The sequence below is a fragment of the Haliotis rufescens genome, unplaced genomic scaffold, assembly GCF_023055435.1.
Source record: "Haliotis rufescens isolate VD_foot unplaced genomic scaffold, xgHalRufe1.0.p SCAF_17, whole genome shotgun sequence".
Classification (NCBI taxonomy): Eukaryota; Metazoa; Mollusca; class Gastropoda; order Lepetellida; family Haliotidae; genus Haliotis; species Haliotis rufescens.
The window spans coordinates 19085947-19098724 of record NW_025963857.1 but is presented as its reverse complement, the minus strand read 5'-3'; the positions used below and the strand labels follow the sequence as shown (position 1 = coordinate 19098724).

The window sequence follows — 12778 nt, the reverse complement described above, 5'->3', positions numbered from 1 at the left end:
ACCTATATACATGTATCAGCCATATATGTAGAAGGCAGTACACCCTGTATACATGTATCAGCCATATATGTAGAAGGCAGTACACCCTATATACATGTATCAGCCATATGTGAAGAAGGCAGTACACCCTATATACATGTATCAGCCATATATGTAGAAGGCAGTACACCCTATATACATGTATCAGCCATATGTGTAGAAGTCAGTACACCCTATATACATGTATCAGCCATATATGAAGAAGGCAGTACATCCTATATCCATGTACCAGCCATATATGTAGAAGGCAGTACAACCTATATACATGTATCAGCCATATATGTAGAAGGCAGTACACCCTGTATACATGTATCAGCCATATATGTAGAAGGCAGTACACCCTATATACATGTATCAGCTATATGTGAAGAAGGCAGTACACCCTATATACATGTATCAGCCATATATGTAGAAGGCAGTACACCATATATACATGTATCAGCCATATGTGTAGAAGTCAGTACATCCTATATAATGTATCAGCCATATATGAAGAAGGCAGTACACCCTGTATACATGTATCAGCCATATGTGAAGAAGGCAGTACACCCTATATACATGTACCAGCCATATATGTAGAAGGCAGTACACCCTATATACATGTATCAGCCATATATGAAGAAGGCAGTACACCCTATATACATGTATCAGCCATATATGAAGAAGGCAGTACACCCTATATACATGTATCAGCCATATGTGAAGAAGGCAGTACACCCTATATACATGTACCAGCCATATATGTAGAAGGCAGTACACCCTATATACATGTATCAGCCATATATGAAGAAGGCAGTACACCCTATATACATGTATCAGCCATATATGAAGAAGGCAGTACACCCTATATACATGTATCAGCCATATATGTAGAAGGCAGTACACCCTGTATACATGTATCAGCCATATATGAAGAAGGCAGTACAACCTATATCCATGTACCAGCCATATATGAAGAAGGCAGTACACCCTGTATACATGTATCAGCCATATATGTAGAAGGCAGTACACCCTATATACATGTATCAGCTATATGTGTAGAAGGCAGTACACCCTATATACATGTATCAGCCATATATGTAGAAGGCAGTACACCCTGTATACATGTATCAGCCATATGTGAAGAAGGCAGTACACCCTGTATACATGTATCAGCCATATATGTAGAAGGCAGTACACCCTATATACATGTATCAGCCATATATGAAGAAGGCAGTACACCCTATATACATGTATCAGCCATATGTGAAGAAGGCAGTACACCCTGTATACATGTATCAGCCATATATGTAGAAGGCAGTACACCCTGTATACATGTATCAGCCATATATGTAGAAGGCAGTACACCCTATATACATGTATCAGCCATATATGTAGAAGGCAGTACATCCTATATAATGTATCAGCCATATATGAAGAAGGCAGTACACCCTATATACATGTATCAGCTATATGTGAAGAAGGCAGTACACCCTATATACATGTATCAGCCATATATGTAGAAGGCAGTACACCCTATATACATGTATCAGCTATATGTGAAGAAGGCAGTACACCCTATATACATGTATCAGCCATATATGTAGAAGGCAGTACACCCTATATACATGTATCAGCCATATATGTAGAAGGCAGTACACCATATATACATGTATCAGCTATATGTGAAGAAGGCAGTACACCCTATATACATGTACCAGCCATATATGTAGAAGGCAGTACACCCTATATACATGCATCAGATATATGTGAAGAAGGCAGTACACCCTATATATACATGTACCAGCCATATATGTAGAAGGCAGTACACCCTATATACATGCATCAGATATATGTGAAGAAGGCAGTACACCCTATATACATGTACCAGCCATATATGTAGAAGGCAGTACACCCTGTATACATGTATCAGCCATATATGTAGAAGGCAGTACACCCTATATACATGTATCAGCCATATATGTAGAAGGCAGTACATCCTATATAATGTATCAGCCATATATGAAGAAGGCAGTACACCCTATATACATGTATCAGCTATATGTGAAGAAGGCAGTACACCCTATATACATGTATCAGCCATATATGTAGAAGGCAGTACACCCTATATACATGTATCAGCTATATGTGAAGAAGGCAGTACACCCTATATACATGTATCAGCCATATATGTAGAAGGCAGTACACCCTATATACATGTATCAGCCATATATGTAGAAGGCAGTACACCATATATACATGTATCAGCTATATGTGAAGAAGGCAGTACACCCTATATACATGTACCAGCCATATATGTAGAAGGCAGTACACCCTATATACATGCATCAGATATATGTGAAGAAGGCAGTACACCCTATATATACATGTACCAGCCATATATGTAGAAGGCAGTACACCCTATATACATGCATCAGATATATGTGAAGAAGGCAGTACACCCTATATACATGTACCAGCCATATATGTAGAAGGCAGTACACCCTATATACATGCATCAGATATATGTGAAGAAGGCAGTACACCCTATATACATGTACCAGCCATATATGTAGAAGGCAGTACACCCTATATACATGTACCAGCCATATATGTAGAAGGCAGTACGCCCTATATACATGTATCAGCCATATATGAAGAAGGCAGTACACCCTATATACATGTACCAGCCATATATGTAGAAGGCAGTACACCCTATATACATGTACCAGCCATATATGTAGAAGGCAGTACACCCTATAAACATGCATCAGATATATATGTAGAGGGCAGTACACCCTATATACATGCATCAGATATTTGTGAAGAAGGCAGTACACCCTATATACATGTCTATTATCCCGAGGCCAATAATACTTGGGGGCTGCCCATTGACGGTTGAATTCAGTACTGCCCTGGAATGTGACCGAGAAAGTCCTAAACTGTATCACTTCTGTTTATTGTTTCCACAAATAAACATAAAATGGCTACACAAAGGTAGCTGATAAATAACCATTTCTGCGTAAAATCACTCGTTAATCAGGTGGTTTTCTTCTTGGATTCATATCCATCCTAGAATAATGTAGATGTCAAAGACTATCTGTGTTCCTGCAGTGAAATTGTTTCTTTGTACTATATATACATTGGGAAATGTTTCTCATGTAACAGTTTTTACTAGGACATTTTTTTCTAAGATACTTTTACACTGGCAACATTTGTTCCGGGTGGAACTAATTCCATGTGGAACTGTTTATACTTGACATCGACACCGATGTCCTTAAATTGACGGCACAAGTAAGATGGGATTAACGCCGCTTTGAACAGTGTTTCAGTTGTACACGGAACGTTATCTTGACGTGGGAGAAAAGCCGAAGTGTCGCAGGTCACATACCTCTTCCACTTAGATAAAAGGAGCACGAGTAGGATGCTGACAGATCAAGGATCATAACCCCTGCAAATATGGGATACGAATCCATGACCTGCGGATCCTGACACGGATGAAGGGCGCAACTATGACACTGCGGAACGCTGAGTCATTCGTACTGAGGAATTTGGACCCGTTACCCATTCTTAACGGGAGAGACCCGTCAAGATTCCGGGGTAGAATAGGTCTTCAGCAACCCATGCTTGCCGTAAAAGGTGACTGTGCTTGTCGTAAAAGGCGACTAACGGGATCGGGTGGTCAGGCTCGCTGACTTGGTTGATGCATGTCATCGATCCCAATTGGGTGGATCGATGCTCATGATATCAATCACTGGATTGTCTGGTCCAGACTCGATTATTAACAGACCGCCGTCATATAGCTGGAATATTGCTGAGTGCGGCGTTAAACATCAAACCAACCAACTTAACGGGTGATACCAATGTGTGATCTGGCTGATTGTGTTTTTCCGTATCCCAACGGCGTGGGACGATGATCATACTATGTACCACTGGTTCTCTGGTCAGCATGCAGCCTTGCGCAAGATGTATTTGTGTACAGATCAGATGAATATCGCGTTACATTTGATCTTCATTCTTTCCCCAGGTCTGAATATAATTAATAATAAAAAAAGTCATGGAGGACATCATAAACTTGTAAAAATAATTTATTTCGTAAAATACAACAGTGAGCTGTAGAGTCTGATATATAACCCTGTATCACACAGTTAAGGCCCAAAGAAATATTCCTGGTTCTCAGCCATTGTCCACATAAGTAAAATACCTTTATTAGCTATATACTTATGTTTTTGAGACAACGAATGAAAAACAAATGCACCATTCAATACTCACTGCATGGCAACCAAGTGTTTCTATTTTCAGCCTTTTACATACAGTAAACAACGTTTATAACGAACACTCTTAAAACGAACTGTTAGTATCGTCCAAGTCATCTGCTGTATATATTCTGTAGAGATGTTTATTACCAACTACGGTTATAACGCACTAAAATTAGTGGTCCCTTTCAGTTCGTTATAACCGTTTACCGCATTGTATAACGGCAGAGACTGACATACGTTACCACTATATTGCATAATATCGGACATGATCCATTTTGTGCTAAACTTTATATTGCGTTTGGGGAAAAACCATAATCAAACGTTGAAATTTGGAACAAGTAACACGATTCAACCACCGTTGTTGAGATAATACATACGACACACATCACCTTTCTGAATTGGTAATTTTGAAATCAAGTTTGAAGTAAATAACAAAAATTGATTTTGTTTCGCCATTTTGATTGTTTGTTCTGCAGTTGGAAACATGGTGAGCTGTATATATCGGACTACATCGTGGGTTAATGAAACGGCACATGATGAACCGATAGAAAATACATTTTGACATGACATTCGAGAACAACTGCTGCATTAAAAAAGTAGGTATCTGTAATCTGAATAAATGGTATTGCTATTAGAATATAAATAAATAGAAACAAAACATGGGTAAAACCGTATCAATAAATGTTAATTCATAACATTTGTGAATTGCACACATCAGAATATCGTAATAATCAGAATAACGGCGCTGTACATGAACTCATTGAACTTGACCTTGAGTCAGACGCTGAGAATCCGAGATAAGACTGCGTGACGGAAGTGACCCCCTTAAAGACAATCGGTGCTTTCTTCCTGTTAGCCCCTGGCTGCAATTTTGACTTTAGCATCCATGGAATACAAAGGGAATGCATCATTATGGAATAAATCTTTGACGTTATACAACACCGTTTCAAATACAGATAATCAGATGTTCAAAGGTGCTGTGATCATGAAGAAATAAAACACTTTCTTTGATCTTCAACAAACATTTTGATTTTGTTCGTTCCTGTCATTCCCTTTGTCCCACAGTTTTAACTTATCTTTTGTACATATTTGGAACCCAAAGCAAATAGTAGGACACCGCGGCTACACATTCTTGTGCAGCCTACAGAATGGGCACAATGAAGTGAGTAAATAGCTGTGATGAGGAAATTGCTGAAAGTCAAAACCTTTATTTAGCTGAAAGTTGACAGATGGCGTTGAAAGTTTGTGCGCATCATTGGTAACGAGGGGAATGATCAGATATGAGTTGCCCAGGGTTGGTTTGGGTAAAACGTCGCTTGACGTTTGTCGCTTTGTCAGCCTGATGTGATGCAGGTATTAGACGTTTATCACTTTGGTGAAACCCACGAGCAATATTGTGGCGCTAACAAACCCAGAACAATAATCGGGTCGAATCATGTCTCCGAACCCACGATCCTAGGTTTCTGGCATGCGTACTGCCATGGCCGCAACTCTGCACAGCGAATTGTGCCGCCTTTGATTTAGATTGGGCCATCCGTGCCCCTGATGTTTGTTTGTTACTTTGTTGTTTTAGGCCGCACTCAGCAATATTCCAGCTATATGAGGGCGGTCTGTAAATAATCGAGTCTGGCCAGACAATCCAGTGATTGACATCATGAGCATCGATAAACGCAATAGGGATACGATGACATGCATCAACCAAGTCAGCGAGCTTTCATCTATTAAAAATAAAGATTCATACCATTCGTCATCCATCCATAGTACTTTGGCATAGTTTTCAAGCCATATCTGATGTAGTTAATGGTGTATGTGTGAATTTTTTGTGAATCAATACCATTGTGGTTGTAAGAGGTTACAGTTCACTGTAACAGCAGCCCTCTGCATCTTCCGGGTCATGTCTGAACACATGATGTGATTGCATGAAGGTGAAGGTGATCTTCGTGTAAATATTGCAATGTCAAAATAGCTCAAAATTGCACGATGGTGATAATCCTTCTTCTCCTTGGTTATACAAAGTAACATTACAAACTGTATACGAAAATTAAATCTACAAGTTAATCTGGGTTTACAATACAACACAAAGTAGTTTGTAGGAAGGCACTTCAGTGATGTGTAGCATTCACACAACGTTTGAAACCACATTACTTCACAAAAGTGAAAATATTACAGAAATTTTTTAAGAGAAAATGAAAGTGAATCTTGAGAGTTTAAGATGTGGAGAAGTGGATCCAGATGCGGCCTCTTCAAAAACTGTCCCCCAATTCTCGATTCCGTTGCCACAGAACACATATTCCCAGAATCATCAGAGCACAGAAGGACAACTATCAAAGACGTTGCACCATTCCAGTCCTTTAAGATCTCTACTCATAATCCACAGTTTCAACCCTGGTGATTCACGTTTAAGATAGTCAGCACTGTTCAACTGCACAACGGACTAAGTTCTTTGTCATCATTTGCCGGTTCCATAGTTGGCGCCACCTGCTTTCTTCACCTCGTCCGTGATATACTCTATTTTGATTTCATCCTGTTCTGACGTCATGATCTCCACGGCAAAGTTCTGGAATGAGATCGGATGTTTATAAATGATTAAGTGAGTGAGTTGATTGTAACGGCGTTCTGGGCAGTATTTCAGTTGCATCACGGCGTGTTTGCAAGCCCAAAGAGAGAGGTCTTACACGTTTATCAGCTTTCGTGGTTAAAGCGTTCGCTCATCACGCCGAAGAACCGGGTTCGATTCCCGTACAATGTGTGAAGCTCATTTCTGGTGTCACCCGCCGTGATATTGCTGGAATATTGCTAAAAGCGGCGTAAAGCCATACTCATTCACTCACTTAAACGTATATATATCACTTTGATAGAACCCACCAGCACGGGTATAATCCCGCCCCTGGCACACCAGGAATCACAATGGGTGCGGATTGCACGGTTAATTTAAGGGACGCAACTCCGTATAGCGAGTTGCAACGCCTTAGGCTTCTTTGCATGTCACCTAGCTTTTATGTCATGCATAACACAAAGTATCAGTTTATTGTATAACGACGCACTCGGCAATATTCCAGCTCTAAGGCGGCACATTACGTGACTCTTGATATGTAAACACGATGGACCTTCACTTGCTCGTTTCAGAAACATTCAGGCAAACATTAATTTGTAAGACAAGGTGTGTGTGTGTGCGTGTGCGTGTGCGTGTGCGTGTGTGAGTGACAACTGATGAGGCCTTAACATTTGTAAGAAACTAATAATATTTACGATTGGAAGATAGTCGCAATAAATAACATAAGGCAAAGCGAATCACCTTGTTTTGTTTTGCCTGGCCGGGACTTACTTCTGGCCGTTTACCTGTGTTAGGTTCCTGCACGTCCATGTATGTATACTGGCCCGTTTTATGCATTAACGTTCCAAAATAAGTATTATTATTCAATCGATTGGCGAAAACAAAGAACATGCTTACGTATTTGGTTATGATCTTCCTCATTTTAAACAAATATCTTTCCATTACAATGCCTTGGCTTATCTGATAAGATTATGTCATGAGCTACAATGCACTACGTGGGTATTTTCCTATAGATGTGTTGAACACTAGGGTAACCAGGAAACCTGACCTTATATTTGACAGTATATTCCCGAAATAATGTGCTTGTATATGCAGTGTAAAGTAGCGCATCGCGTTTTACAGAGCGATAAGCGTTCACTGCTCCGCCTTTAGCATACATCAACAGCATCACGGCCGCCCGACACCAAGATGCTTCACACAGTACCCGTATAAGGAATCGAACCCGGGTCCTCGGTGTGACGAGCGAACGCTTAAGGATCTAAACTACCCAACGGCCCTTATACTTAGTACAAATCTTTATTTGATAGATGCGGTTATGGAAGCTTCCAATTGTTTGTTTCACATCTAACAGTTCAATAATTTTTAGATACAATCACAAGTGCACCTTTTCCTATGCTAATGTTTTTAACGCTAAATTGTCTACCGCCACAGGTTCCAAAACGATTCTCTTGAATATTTATTCCGTTATAAACTCAAATCGGCTATCCCCCAGTTGTGAGAAATAAAAAGTTATAATGTCTTAAAGAGAGAGTCGACGACTAATTTGCACAACATTCTAAATGTGACTTATTGAGCTCGAGAATTACCCCAAATAACTTCCACGAGATCAAGGATATAATCGACTTATATACCAGCTGCTTATTACGTATCAAAGTGTTAGAACAAGAAGATATAAATGTGCGGGATTATCACCGTTGATTAATGTGATGTGTTTCCTATATCCTCAAAGCCGATGCAACAATTACGAAAAAATCTTTGTTGTATCTTCTACAATAATTGCTCCAAAATTATATTTTCATTAAAGCATATTTGGCTACTGCACTAATTGCTGCCACAGTTGTTATGATGATGATGATGATGAAACGCACTGTTAAATAAACCACATGCAATACATACCGATGTATTATCAGTGAACTATTGACCCGTATTTACTGTAACGGACTACAGCATTCATACCGAGTCCACCGTCGATTGTCATATGATACCCTATTGTGTTATAGATATGATATTCATTAGGTCGCACGTGACACACAGAAATACAACAGGGCAAATGCACTACAACCTGTATGACCTTATGAATATTACTCGTTCACATGTACAGGTATAAAAATCACGCATACGCAAACACAAAACTCGATGTGACAGTTCTTTAACATTCAGTATTGGCTATTTTCGACTTTTATTCTGTAAGATTAATTTAAGGCATTGATACATACTGAACAAGAAATAGTTAGGGATCAAGAACATTTTTTATGATATTTTGATGAAATGTGAAAATTTTATGTCAACCAAAAAAATATCCCGAAACATATTCATGAAATTAACCGTTTTTGTTCAGTATACGCCCATATTATTTAAAAACCAGTGTAATTTACGCGTCGAGGTGAAGGAATATGACGAGGTGTTCATTAGGAAATGTCAATGGTTGGCTTGGCATGGAATTCTCGGGATGTGTCCGCATGTGAAACAGAATGTCAGAGTGAAATGAGGCATGGTAGATTCGGGATGCGTCTGTATGTGAAACAGCATATGCCAGAGTGAAATGATGCATGGTAGATTCGGAATGTGTCTGTATGTGGAACACCATATGTAAGGGAGAATGAAGGCACGGGACCGTTGGATTGTGTCTGTATGTGAAATATGCTATAGAAGAACGTCAAGGAGGAGAGATATGCTCATATTTTATATTGGAAACGTCAAAAAGAAAGCAAGCATGGAAATTCAGGGATTATAAAGGAAACGCCAAGGCGGGGTTTGGCATGTAAGTGTAGGATATGTCATGTGAAATAGCAAACGTCAAGAGTAAAAGAAATAGAGGAATAATTTTATACGTTTACATAATGAACGTCACGGTTTCGGAAATACATTGATTGTAAAGATATTGTCATATTTCCCATAATAAATTCAATTGTCAAGGACAATGAAGGCATAATGCACGCACATGCATGTCCGTATCTGATCTATAGATACACTGTAGTTCCAGCGCCTACGGTTTAAGACACCATTCCCGTGTTACCAGTCCCACATTGAGTGGCATGTAAAAGTCAGCTGTCAATTTCTGTGACACACGTCTCAAAACATGAACACCTGAGAGATAATTTGTGGGAAGTCCACTGCACTTTTGCAAGGTAACGAGTGCACTGGGTGCACTTTAACATACAGAATGATGCAGACACCGAACCCTTAATTTGTGTTGTCGTGAGTTCTGTAAAGAAATGTCATAACAAGGGTTAAAGTCATAGGTAAAACACCTCATTAATACATACTTGGATGACTTGTTTTATAAGGGACTTGTCGGTGCTCAGCCTCGCTCGCTTTAATGCTGATAAATGAGAACCGGCCCACGTGACAAGAGCAAATTTTGATCGTTTGCTCAATTCGTCGCCCGTGGTTATACGTATAAAACCAAAGGCCCTTTCTTCATCTGCAACAAAATATGTCGAATACAGAATACAAACAAAATATACATTAACACAATGAAAAGACAACGCACACTACATCGCACACTCAGCACAAAAGTCATGGTCGTTCAGAAGCAAGAGTAAAACACGAATAAATTCAAAGTAAACGACAGAATAGCGTATGCAAACAATTAGCGTCAGTACGTCAAGCAGGGTTATAATAAGCATAGAGGAATGCCGAATGGTGCTAACGACCTTTGGAAGCTAGTATACTCAATTACATATAATGTTTAAACTTTTTGAAACTATTAAGTACTGTGACTCTGGCTATGCAACAGTTATAAGTACATATTATTGACATACGGTGCGAGATTTATATACATTACTATAGCTTACCCCCAAATTGTGATTGAAATTCGTCGTAATCATTCCCAATTGCGCTCTTCTGAATTGTATTTCCTTCATATTTGAACACAGCCCTGAAAAAGTCATAACTCATGATGAAACATTCCAGGACTTACGAGACACCATTGATGTGTCAGGTTGGTGGGTGTGTCTTTATTCAAGTACCCACTACAAGTTTGCAGACACGCTACAAAAATCAATTAACAAAACAACAAGCAGCAAACTAAATATTTCAAGCAAATGTTAAATGAAAGATTTACGCTGATAAAGCGAATTAGCATCAGATTAGCGATTGATCGTTAAACAAGGATTTTGAACATATGGCGAAGTGGTCCCCGATGTTTCACTCACCACAAGGTGGCCGATGTATCATCTCTCACGTCTTCGTAGGCGGCCCTCACGTCGTCTTTATCCAGTTTAGTCGACATACTGCTCGTTGTGAATATCAACACTGACGAGTGTTTGAGCTTCAAGGGGGAGAAGTCGTAGATTTCGTCTGGTCACCAAGTGAGAGCGGGCAGACGATAGACGGGGACGATGTCTAGAGGTTGACAGGTACAAGTCGCCGTGCTCTACAACAGACACTGTTATTTCCCAGGTACGAGACCGGCTTCTTTCAACAAATGCTCCCGTCCTTACCTGTTTCGACAATCCTTGCAATCTTCGCCCAGTGACATCACCTCGATCGATAAATGAGCTCGCGAGATGGCTAGCAGACGACGCATTTGAACCAATCAGCAGTGAGCTGACAGTAAACTTTCCTAATAAGGAAGTTAACGCCCCTCCGGCTCAAATTTTTACCATGTGACGGTAATTATCTGTCGGATAAGTAGTGGATGGAATTAGGAGTGATTAATATAGGTTATTACACCACAGGCGATGGTAGGAATGCCCGTGGGGTTATATAGTATCAAGCATTACAGTAAATACTATAAAGCAGAGTGCTGATAACTGCGAGGAATTCCGTTAATTTGTTTATTACCTAATTCACAGGTCACTCAGGGTGCAGACGGGTCAGTGCAGATGGAGTGTGATTATACTAGTATTCTCCTTGACAATACATAGCCGCTGAAGACCGCAAAGAGAACGGGAGAGGTGTGATCTGGCTTCGGGGTGGGAGGTCGGACAGTTTCCTTGAAAACAACAATTATGCTTCAGACTGTCACATTACTGCAAGGTGTTTTTCTGAAAAAAATTCAGGCTATTAGTTTTAATAAAAGCGTTGTAGTTTTAGCTGTCAAAAATACCTAAACTCGATACAAAATACTGACACAGACCACGACTCTGCTAAATACTGGTGCTGAAACAGACCATAACGCTGATTTGTTGAATGTTTGTTTAACGCCGCACTCAGCAATATTCCAGCTATATGACGGCGGTCTGTAAATAATTGAGTCTGGACTAGACAAGTCGGTGATTGACATCATGAGCATTGATCCACGCAATTAGGATACTATGACATGCATCAACCAAGTCAGCAGGCCTGACCACCCGACAACTCGCCTCTTACGACACGCACAGAAGCAACGAGGCTGCTAAATACTGGTGCTAAAACAGACCACAATACTGCTAAATACTGGTACCGACACTGTAATGGTCTTATTGACTTCTTGAACTTCTGTTTCGGAGGTTCAACTTTCTACTGAGTCAAAAGCACATGTCTGGTTTGTAGCCATGTTTAATCAACTAAAGGGGAATAACTCCCAATGATCTACAGTTTAGTGCTTGTACAACAACTAGCTATAATAACTGTGTACATAGCACTCTGGTGGAACATGCTATAATGTAAACACATTTGATATACTGACTTACTGCTACAGACACAGATCAGGATGCAGCTAAATACTGGTACTGACACAGACCACGATGCTGCTAAGGACTGGTACTGACACAGACCACGATGCTGCTAAATACTGGTGCTGACACAGACCACGACGCTGCTAAATACTGGTGCTGACACAGACCACGACGCTGATTTGTTGAATGTTTGTTTGTTTAACGCCGCACTCAGCAATATTCCAGCTATATGACGGCGGTCTGTAAATAATTGAGTCTGGACTAGACAAGTCGGTGATTGACATCATGAGCATCGATCCACGCAATTGGGATACTATGACATGCATCAACCAAGTCAGCAGGCC

The 12778-nt window shown here is 40.1% G+C and overlaps 1 protein-coding gene across 3 annotated transcripts; it reads right to left on the bottom strand.

The window, feature by feature from the left end:
* Positions 1–4088: 4088 nt before the first annotated feature.
* LOC124138002 (coactosin-like protein) lies at positions 4089–12329 on the bottom strand. 3 transcript variants are annotated; one of them, XM_048397668.1, is made up of 6 exons: positions 12225–12329; positions 11620–11822; positions 10989–11209; positions 10629–10711; positions 10098–10255; positions 4089–6834 (listed from the first exon to the last, which is right to left on the bottom strand). In XM_048397668.1, the coding sequence occupies exons 3-6, from the start codon at positions 11063–11065 to the stop codon at positions 6727–6729; spliced, it is 426 nt and encodes a 141-aa protein (XP_048253625.1). In that variant the 5' UTR covers positions 11066–11209; positions 11620–11822; positions 12225–12329; the 3' UTR covers positions 4089–6726. The 3 variants fall into 3 exon arrangements, with proteins under 3 accessions (XP_048253625.1, XP_048253626.1, XP_046360460.1); XM_048397669.1 differs by lacking the exon at positions 12225–12329 and having other exon boundaries at positions 11620–12048; XM_046504504.2 differs by lacking the exons at positions 11620–11822; positions 12225–12329 and having other exon boundaries at positions 10989–11585.
* Between the last annotated feature and the right edge of the window lie 449 nt (positions 12330–12778).

What these genes read in the sequence shown, in the direction of transcription:
- LOC124138002 (XM_048397668.1), bottom strand. Translation starts at nt 11,065, where the DNA reads ATGTCGACTAAACTGGATAAAGACGACGTGAGGGCCGCCTACGAAGAC. An exon ending in GATACATCGGCCACCTTGTG is followed by an intron (nt 10,712 to 10,988) that starts GTGAGTGAAACA and finishes TGACTTTTTCAG; the next exon opens with GGCTGTGTTCAAATATGAAG. An exon ending in ATTTCAATCACAATTTGGGG is followed by an intron (nt 10,256 to 10,628) that starts GTAAGCTATAGT and finishes ATTTTGTTGCAG; the next exon opens with ATGAAGAAAGGGCCTTTGGT.